General features: G+C 42.2%; 1 protein-coding gene across 1 annotated transcript in view; it reads right to left on the reverse strand.

Moving 5' to 3' along the window:
* HPSE2 (heparanase 2 (inactive)) overlaps window positions 1–10,125 on the reverse strand; it is a 724,439-nt gene extending 714,314 nt beyond the window's left edge. The window contains exons 1-2 of the mRNA XM_019953208.2: window positions 9,350–10,125; window positions 6,292–6,449 (exon numbers count right to left, since the gene is read on the reverse strand). Of these exons, the coding sequence (XP_019808767.1) occupies window positions 6,292–6,449; window positions 9,350–9,639 (448 nt within the window). The 5' untranslated portion in view covers window positions 9,640–10,125. The remainder of the gene's footprint in view (window positions 1–6,291; window positions 6,450–9,349) is intronic.
* Window positions 10,126–10,425: the final 300 nt, after the last annotated feature.

The following is a 10,425-nucleotide window of genomic DNA, read 5'->3' on the forward strand; positions in this document are numbered from 1 at the left end:
CCTATAAGAACCAAATTAATAATTTAGTTTTAAATTATCTGTGCTTCAAACATGCTTCATAACTCAAACCTCATCAAGTGCAGTTGTAACACACTTTAGCTAAAATATATGAATGTGTGCAATGATTTAGAAAAAAATGGGGAAGGGCAAGGGTCACTGCCCATGTTGAAAACATGTCCTTCCCTTCTCCAATAGAGTAAAAATATTTATAATAGCCTCTATTTTCCTATAGGGCCAATTCCATTTTACTATGTTTAAAATTCAACATTCCCATCATCTGATCTGGATTTACCCAACCAAACTTTACTCTTCCACATGTACTTTCTTCTTTTGTAATTACATATTTTGAAGCTAACAAAAATACATTACACTAGAACTTCTTTAAATCCAAACTAGACATTTGAGAAAAATGAATATTTTTAGAATATTCATTCTATTCATTTAGAATATTCATTCTAAGAAAATATTCTTAGAATATTTTCTAGTATGTGCCTTTCATAACTTAAATTATACACATTTCTGAATTAACAAAAGTATGCAAATAGGCTTCTATAAAAAGAAATGTTATGCTTCTAGCAATATGAACTAAGATAATTTCTAACATGTACCTTCTATTTAGGCAGGGTGGTAAATAGGGTAATATTGCCCAAACACATAATTCGGCTTTGCCTCATGCTCTTTCCTTTGAATATAATGTCTTCTCTCCTCATCTCTATATTTCACAAGGCCCAACCTAACTCCCATGTAAGTCCAGCCAGTACTCATCTCTATTTTCCCTGTCAAATGTTATCTCACTAACAAGCTATTAGATCATTGATAGCTGGACAATGTCTTTTGAAGGGGAAAGGTCAAGTATTTTGTAGGGTATCCTTCAATTTGACTAGTGTTTTCTCATATTTACAGAGAGTTATGGATTTGAGGAGAGAATATCACAAAGGTAAAGTGTCCTCTCATCACATGATATCAGGGAATACATGATATCAACATGACTCATCTGCTGATGTTAACCTTGATCACTTTGTTGAAATGATATCAGACAGCTTCTCCACTGTAAAGTTACTATTTTCCCCCTTACAGACTCTCTTCTTTAGAAACAAGTTGTTAAATCCAGCCCACACTCAAGCAGAGAACAGAAGCTCCACATCCTAAATGTATCAAAGAATTGGTGGCCATATGCTAAAACCACCACAATAATTAATTAATACTATGAGAGAAATGTTTGATGCTATGCAAATATCCCATTTTGCTTTAAACTACGCCTACTTATTTTAATACTGATTAGTGGATCTTGCCTACAGCAATAATTACAGTTGTGCTCTAATGTTGATATGGTACTGTATCTTTTATTTGTTTGATAATCTGCCATTTTGTCCAGCATCAAACTAAACACAGATCAGGTAATCAATAAAGACTTGTTAAACATAGTTGAATTTCAAGAAACATTTATGTAAAATAAAGTGAGACAGTGCAAAGTGTGTATGTTCAAGGCAAATATGTATTTTGGCAGTTGTGCTGTTCTTATGTCATATGTCCTGATGGATGGACTGAGAATAGAAAGACAAAGAATTAACTACCTCACCTCTACTAAAACTAGGAAAACTTCCTGGAGAAAGGAGAACAATAATATTAGTTGTATAGTGCCTTAGAGTTTACAAAGTGTACTCCACATTCATTATTTAGGATTTCAGAAGCTCTCAGGAAATGAAAATTGAAAACAACATTTAAATTTGTGAAAAGGTACTATTAAACTGTGAGTTGGAAAATTAGATGTAGAAACTACAAAAGGTCAACCAAGCAAAACTAAAGTAAAGGCAAAGAAGAAACAGATATGATAAAAAAAAAAAAAAAAAGTGTGACTCCAGTGCAAGGCTTTAAATCAGGTGGTAAAGTTGATTTAACACACAGTATTAAACCAAGGCACTTAGACTACCAAAGATAAAGAGAACACAGTTAAAATAATGAAGTATGTCATTAAATAAATATTAAGAATGGACTTCATGGGAAAATGCATTGAAGGTAAAAAATGAATAGAATTTTTATGTATGTGTTTACACATTTCTTCATTGGCAACCTCCATTTTTCCAGTGCCTTTAACATGCTTTTAACCTAGTAGGCATCTAGAAATATTTGCTGAAGTTCTACTCTGTGTTAGAATGCTAGACATTTTGGGATATGCAACAGTTATATATGGTCCCTTCCTATTAATAATTTACATTCTATTAAAAAGTAAAAGACAGAAGGGGCCAAAAGAAAGAAAGCTGCAACCGTCCAAAGAAAGAAAAGATAACTATGAAATGACCTGTTCAGGAAAGGCTTATGGAAATAAGGGGCACTTGCAAAATTGGGTAAAGTGGGTTGTAAGATTTTAACAAAGCCAAGAAAAAGGCATTTAAAGCACAGACAGAATGGCTGAACACAAGGGGTTGAGATAAAGGTGTTTTAAGGAAACAGTGAAAATCAAGCAAAGCTGCAATAAAAGGTATATGAAAACATAAGAGTACAAAAGATAAGCTGAGATTTTAAAAAGGTTTTGAATGGCAAGTTGAGGAGTTTGAACATTTCCTGTAAGCAATCCAAAAATAATCAAAAGATTTCCAGCAAAAGAGTGACATGATGAACATGATATTTTAAAAATATTAAACTGGCTTTTGATGTGCACAATAAATGGTATATACCTTGATTAAAGATATGATTATGGCAGTAAAGAGACAGGCATACAAATAAAGCACACTGAATATATAACAAAGAGGAGCAGACTGTAGCAAAATAAATTTAAGAACAAAAGATTAACCTATGATTTCTTTGTTAGGAGCAAGAATAGCGTAACATCACATAGAACCAAAAGGAAGTTAGGCACAGGGTAAGACCCCAAAGTATGAAGAATAATCCTATTTCCTATTTTCATTTCTTCCATCATGTTTGTATGAAATTCAAGTTGCCTAAGCTAAAGTGGAATAGGTAACTGTATTAAAGGACTAACTAGAGAAGTTCCCAAAGTGATATATAAACAGTGACTTTAGAAAGAGGAAATGCAGCTGCCTTAAAATGCTTTAAAAGTATTCAGAAAATACAAGCCACATGACTTGCTAATTGCTCAGTTAGTTCAGAGAAAAACAACAAAAACAAAAAGTCACTTCAAGGTAGCAATATGAATGCATTAACCAGAAAAGTGTACATTACCCAAGCTGGGTATCAGTTCCTTTAAATGTTAGTATATAACAAAACCAAGTATTAGTCTCTTCTCTCATTACCACACACAAAAAAATAATCACTCTTATGTTCTCCACCTCTACTTCTTAAAGAGAATTCTCCCTACATTTTCTTAACCCTCTCAAACAATTCCCTAATTCTATCTCCTTTCTTCTATGGTCTTTCTTCTTTGGTCTACTGTATTTTATTTACTTCTTAGTTCCACTTTAAAATATTAAATATATATATTATAAATTTTCTGAAGCTGCCTTTAATAAAAGTAGGAATATTTAGCCTTCATATTTAGCCTTTGCAGTTGACAAAATATTTTATACACATTACCTCTCAGAACCCTCACAGAAGCAATGCACAGCAGGTATTATCATCATCCATATATTATACAGAAGCAGCAAGCCCAGGGCCACATATTCATAAGTGATAGAGTCAGGCCTGAAATACAGGTTTTCTGAATCCAAATTCCATATTCTCCTCCCTATGTCACTCAGTTTCATCATGTGCCAGTAGCTATATCTAATTATTCAAAATGTATGTCATTATTCTATACTATGTTTAAGCCAATACATCTCTTTTTAAAAAAAATTAGGTACTTATGCCCAAATGACCCTATTACACAGCCATTTACTGAGAAAACCTAATTATTTTATGAGGCTCATTATGATGATAGTTATCACTAGATGAAAAGTGATGACTGAAGTATAATATTTACAAAATTGCTGAGCCTATACCAAAACCATTTTTGCCTTTAATTCTGCAACACAACATGTAACAAGACAATATGGGTGATTTAAGGATATGTGAGCATCAAAGGACAGAAACAGGGCATTCCTACTCTCTTTAGCTGTGCAAAGGCCTCAAATACTGATATAGTTCAGAGCATCTTATTACCAGGGAGACATAAATCAAAAGGAGTTCAGCTAGGAGCAATAAAACAGATTAGTGTCTGGAAGGACTGACTTTAAAGAAAGTTTTAAAAGAATTAAATCCAGGTAGTCTAGATAAAAAAACAGCTAAGAGGAAACCTGTTTTTTGAAGCTGACACTCACAACAAAGAAATTATTTTGAAGATAAATGTCTAAAACAGTGCAAAAAGGAATATTCACATATTTGGAGAATATAAAGGGAAAATTCAGGAGAAATTTACCAACAAAAACCTATGGGACAAAAGAACTTTCTCCCACAGGAGTGGTGAAAACTACATTCCTAGAGATATTTAATACCATGTTGGACAAGACAAGAAAAGTATTCCATATGGAATGATACTGTACTGGCCCCTGAAGTGGTGGGAAGAATGAAGATGACCTCTTAGATCTTTTCTATTTCTGATTTTTTCCTAATTCTATGAAGTTTTATGGAGCACGGCCTTCTACCAATTTCCTTTCTCCCCGTGATGCCCACTTTCTCCTTTCACAAATGGAAACAAACTGTAACCTTCATTTTAAGCAGATCTCCCATTCTCAGTGAATATGTAATATAACCCTAGGTACAAATTTTGGAGAAAAAGGCTAATTCCTAAACTTATAATGCCCCCCCACTATCCCCCACAGTGGTTCCTGGGACTCTTACAAGTTTTTTCACAAACTAAAGACGAAGTAGTTCAAATGGACTCAAAGAAGAGCAGTTTCATCAGGAAAACCATTAATATCCTCCCTTCTTGTACCTGAACACAAAGCTGACAGTGACCCTGGGAGCTAAAAAGCACTGGGTCAAATTACCATCAGAGCTGCTGCTCGGGATTATCTTTTAGCTTTCAGCCTTTTATGCTGAGTGACAGCAAAGTCTACCTGCAATCCACATTTTCATAGTAATGACATTTACCTTTGAAAAGATGTAGTCTTAAACACCTACACACTTGGCAAATGTTGTAAAAGAGTAAGTCTGATTCAGGATTCAAACTCAAGAAGCCTCAGCCTTGCCCTCTTTCTCATCTGACACTTAAAAAAAAAAAAAAAGTTTCTCAGCCAACCTTGAAATAGATCCCAACTCTCCAGAATTCCTGTTCAGTGAAAGCCCCAGAAAATACAACAGGCTTTTCCTCGTTTTGCTGATTTATAAGGACAAGATGTAACAAAATCCAGGGAGCTCTGAGAACATGTCCCTGAGCCCTTTAAAAATAAAACTGTAGCTCACATATGAAAAGGGACAGCAGGGCAGAGATAGTCCTCCAGGAATGGACACTAATGCTTCTTCTATGCAATCTAAGGTAGAATCTAATCTTCTACCTTAGTGGCTGAAGACCCAACAATTGCCATCTTGCCTATTTTACCCACAAAGAAAGTTCATTGATATTAAAACCAAACCCTCTAAACAATTTTTAAAAATATTATTTTCACTTTTCCCTAGTAAAAATGAGACTGTTCGTATATTTAAAAAAAAAAAAAAAATTGGCCTCTCATATTAGAATGGGATTCAGAGTTTTCAAAGCCCTTCCAGCACTCAACTCTGATCCTGGCAGGAAAAGCTGGCAGTTATAACCCCATTTTGAAATTTAGGGGGTGGGAAAGTGTGATTCTGAGATTAGGCAGTCTAAAGGAGAACTCACTGCAAAGATTTTCAAACCTTTCCAACAAGGGACCAATCTAAAAGGGATTGTTCCAGAAAATTTTAGTGGATTTCAAAAACGGCTGAAGACCGGTAGCCTCATCTCAGGAAAGCAAGGAATAAGAAAAACAAAAGGCAACTTTTCCTATAATTTCAAGAAGGAAATGTGACCCTGACCCTTTAACAGCCTACGAACCTGAAAGAATTTTCTCAAGAAATTCCTTGAACTTTCTCCCCACAGGACTAGTCAGCCAGAAGTTTTGGCTACTAGTTCTGGGCCTCTGTCTGAGACTCATCCGCCCAAGAAAAGCCAGGAGCCTGGACAAGGAGAACCTGAGGAGCCCCCTTTACCTAATCACTTCAGAACTCCCACACTCCTGTGTCCCCTCGCCTACAGCTACCAGTTTTTCAAGTGAGCTCCAACCTGGTCCTCCTCCAAATCTGCACGCCCCCTCACACGCACACACACACACACACACAGATTGCTCCCCTGCACTCCCCAAACTTTACCCACCCAACAAAAGTGGGAACCAAGTTTCTCACCATCCTCATAGTTTTTGAGATAGTAATCCGGGCCGGGACCCCCACGGCTTTTTGCCGGGTTCCTCAGGTTCTGGAACTGCAGGAAGTCGGTCCTTTTGCCCCCGAAGCGCAGAAAGGCGGGCGAAAGTCCCCGGGCCAGGGTCACCAGACGCTTGGAGCTGCAGGGGTAGAGAAGGAGAAAGGAAAGGATACGGGGGACAAGCGAGAGGCCGCAGGGCACCAGCAAATCCCTCTTTCTACTCTCTGTGGAGTTTCGCCTGGCACCCTAGCCCGCCTAGCTTTGGGCCGAGGGACCCGGCACTTCGCCTCCTGCGCCCAGCTGGTCGCGGCCCTCTCCTTCAGGCACCCCGACGGTGCTCACGTAAGGCAGTATTTACAAAGAGTTAGACTGTTTGTTAACAGTGTGTGCATAGGTGGGGGTACGCTTCTGCTGAGAATACTGGACTAAGGCGCAGTTGCTGGGCTTCTGCCCCTGCCGGGAAAGCGCTCCGAAAGGAGTCGCGCAGCGCAGGGACCTCGGGCTCCGACGTTTGCCAAACTTCTCGGCTGAAAGAGGGAATCTGCCTCCTCTGCCCCAGGGGCAACCGCAACCTCTATGCAGAAGGTGAAACCCGCCTTCTTTCTCTCAGACCAGGCATCTGACATCAAGTTTGATTCTTTTTTCTTTTTCTCAACGCCAGTTGATTTTCCTTTTCCACTACCTTATAACAACTGCATGCATCTCCCAAATCCTTGTCTTTCTGAGAACACTCCCTACACCCTTGCACAGTAAAAGCAAGGTCTCTTCGGTCCCTGAAATAACTCAGCCAGATCTCAGGTAAGGTAACGACCTTCTCTCCACACCGCCCCCGCCCCCCCCAGTTGGGCTCCATCTTTTTCCATTCCCACTTGGGATCATTTGGAAGCTCTGAGGAAAGTGAAGTTTGCCGAAATGTGGAACGTGCGCGTCGCAGCAGACTCTGAAGAGCATCAGAACAATGGCATTTACAGCTATTTAGGTTCAGGATTTCCATAAATAGGTTTTTTAAAAGCCAAAAGCTAATTAGGGAAGGCGCAGAGAAGAGCAATGCGGATACGCTTAATGCTAAGGGCATCTGCCATTGAGTTTCGGATTTCTAAGTTATTTTTAACGCTTTTCTGGTTCAGGTTCTGAAAATGCAAATCCAAATGGTACTAAAGAGCATCTTGAAGACGGTGGATAGGAAAGGGGGGGTGGGGGAACAACGGAGACTCCGGTTTCAGAGTTTCGGACAAAAGCTGTGGCCGCCCAGAGAAGTCCCAGTAGGGAGAAGGATACCCTGGCCGTGGACTCCAGGACTGCGTTACCAAGCGGGCGCAATCGGGCGTCGTGTGGGCCCACGGCTGGCAGAGGAGACCGTCGCGCGAGTCCGGCCCCGCGGAACCGGCGTTTCCAACAACCATCCAGCCGGAAGCCTGCACAGCCAATGCAAATACGCCCCGCCACGGCTTCTTTCCCGAAAAGCCGCCTTCCACAGTCTTTTCTGAGGCAAGCATTTAGCGAGAACAGTAAAGGTTTTGTTGTTGTTTTTAAGATAAGAAGCAAAAGAACTCCAAAGGAGTCCGCGCAGCTGGAGAACCGCGATGCAAGTAGGGAGTGTAGTCGCCCCCCCGTCGCCGGCCCCCCACCCCACCCAACTCTCCGGGCGAGCTCAAAGACGCGCGCTGCTGCATGAAGAGCTGCCGAAGAGGAATCCGGGCCGCGCAGAGTTGTTCCCGCCCTCCCAGCAGAGGCGCGGGCAGGAACCGAAACGGCCTCGGCAGCCGCAACAGCAAGCACTCAGCTTTCCCGCAACGCTCGCTCCACGTGGAAGAAACGCCCCAAACTGCGCTTCCCGCTACCTGCAGCGTCCTCCCGCCCGGCCGAGGGCAGGAGAGACCCGGAGAACTGAGGGGCGGGCGCACACTAGAAGCAAACTCGAATTTCGCGGAGAGTGAAAGATACTCACGAAAGACGCACGGCGGACGCGGCCTCAGGGCAGAGAAGTGAGACTGAGAGCGCTCGGAGCTCTTCGAGGGAGCCCACAGCTGAGCTCCAATTTGGAGGGGATTTTTTAAAACTCAACATTTGTATTCGACATTGTAGACAATTTATTTTTACAATGCAACTCTCTCCCTGTTGTGAAGGGATCGTGGTTGCCTAACTGCTGAACAGTAATAACCGGGGAGAGGGTGCGCCCCAATTAAGAGTCCAAGCCCTAAAGTAATGTAGAATCCACGATTATAAATCTCCTGGCTTCCTAATCCACCGGTGCGAGACTCAGACCTCCGAAACATCCCTAGAGTATTTCTAGGACCCTTTCCGCTCTCCTTTTTTACGCTATGACCGCAGCGAGGGTTCTTTCTTTCTTTCAAGAAAAACTAAGCTATGCAGTTACCGCAGATTTAAGGAGGAGGGACTGGGGGACCATTCGGTCTATTAAAAGTATCTTTCAAAGTCCTTAAATTTGGAGAGGATAGCAGAGGATATAAAATTAAAACATCCGAACCAATTTGCCTACCGCTCAAGCCTCTGCCTAGATTGATTTTCTGTCTGGAAGTGGGAGAGAACTGACGAAACGATCTTTCCGTGGAAAATTCCACTTTCGTGCGAATCCCGCTTAAACATTCACAGACACACGCAGACACGCACTCTCTCACACACACCCATTCCTCTCGGGTCTTTGTTGCTCGAGACCTTTTCTTCGCTTTTGTAACTGCCCTGAATCTCTTGTTTCTCTTCAGAAGGAGTCCGGGAGGCTAATTGTGGATATATGTAAGCACAACATTTTTTCAGTCATAACTGATAAGTTTCTGAAATGCCTTCTGCATTGCAAACATGTGCATCTTAATAGAAAACATTGCTTTTCTCAATCACCAGTTACAGCCTAACAGCAAATATTCCTGGAGGAAGAAAACCTTTCTTCTCTTTGAGAGATCCGCCTGGTGTATTTTCTTCTTCTTCTTCTTCTTCTTCCCCCTTTGGAATGGGGGGATAGGAAGGGGTGGGGGTTGCTACTTTAAAAAAAAAAAAAATGATCCATCGAAGCCCCTGCCTTACCTTAAGAAATCGAGCCAGCCATCATGAATGATGGACGGATCCAGCTGCAGAGAGAGGAAGTTCTCATTGACTGTCCTGACTGGGTTCTTGGTGCTCACATCAAGTAGAATCAGGGTCTTTTCCTTCATACCTGGAGCTCTGTCTACAGGCAAGGGTCTCCTGTCTCCAGCTTGGGAGGAAAGGGAGCGATGGAGCAACAGAGCCAAGAAGAGAGCCACCGGGGCTAGGCACGCGGGGGGGCGGGAGTTGCTGGAGGGCATGGCTTCAGGGAAGGCACAGAGCACCCTCATTAAATCCCTCTGATTTAAACCTCTCTTCCTACAGGGTCTCGCTGGTGACTAATTGTCCTTATCTAAAGTGTGTGTCTGTCTGCCTCCCCCCCCCCTTTTTTTTTTCCCTTCCTTTCCCCCCCTCTCTTGAGCTCTCTCTCCCTTTTTTCTTTTTTCTTTTTTTTTTTTTCCCTTCAGTGTTTTGGTGCTGGTGGAGCGAACTCACGCCCCTAGCCAGCCTTCTCAGAGACTCGTGCCAAGAGTACTCGTTCACCAGCACCGCCCCTTTAAGAGATTTCGACTGCAGACATTTTTTAACTTTTTAAAGGTAAGGGGGTGGAGGGGGGGAGGCGGGAAGTAAGAGGAAGGGGTGGTGTTGTACCCTCCTGATTTAACCCTCTAGGCTCGGGAAGCGGAGGGAGGGATCGAAACTATACCGTTGTAACATTTGGGGTACGGGCGGGACGTCTTGTTTTTACTTCCCTCCCAGTAAGGCTCTGGGGAGGGCGATTCTAGCTGCGACCCCGACGCGAAAGCCCCTGCGCCATGGAGTCGAGGCTGCACCAGTCGCTCGCCTGTTTGCCCTGACAGCGTCTGGCATTTCGACTCCTCCAGGCCCTTCTCTTTGGGGTAAAGCAGCGAGAGCAAGGCTGCTTAAGTTGCAGAGGGGTCCTGCAGTGGCGACTGTGATTCCTGCCAAAGCACAGAGAGCAAAGGGAGATTCCATGGATCCAAGTATGGACCTCTGCGAGGCGCTGGGCAGACACACAGAAGCCGCCTCTGACCTCCATAGGGCAAAGACTGGCC

The sequence above is a fragment of the Bos indicus genome, chromosome 26 (assembly GCF_029378745.1).
Source record: "Bos indicus isolate NIAB-ARS_2022 breed Sahiwal x Tharparkar chromosome 26, NIAB-ARS_B.indTharparkar_mat_pri_1.0, whole genome shotgun sequence".
Taxonomy (NCBI): Eukaryota; Metazoa; Chordata; class Mammalia; order Artiodactyla; family Bovidae; genus Bos; species Bos indicus.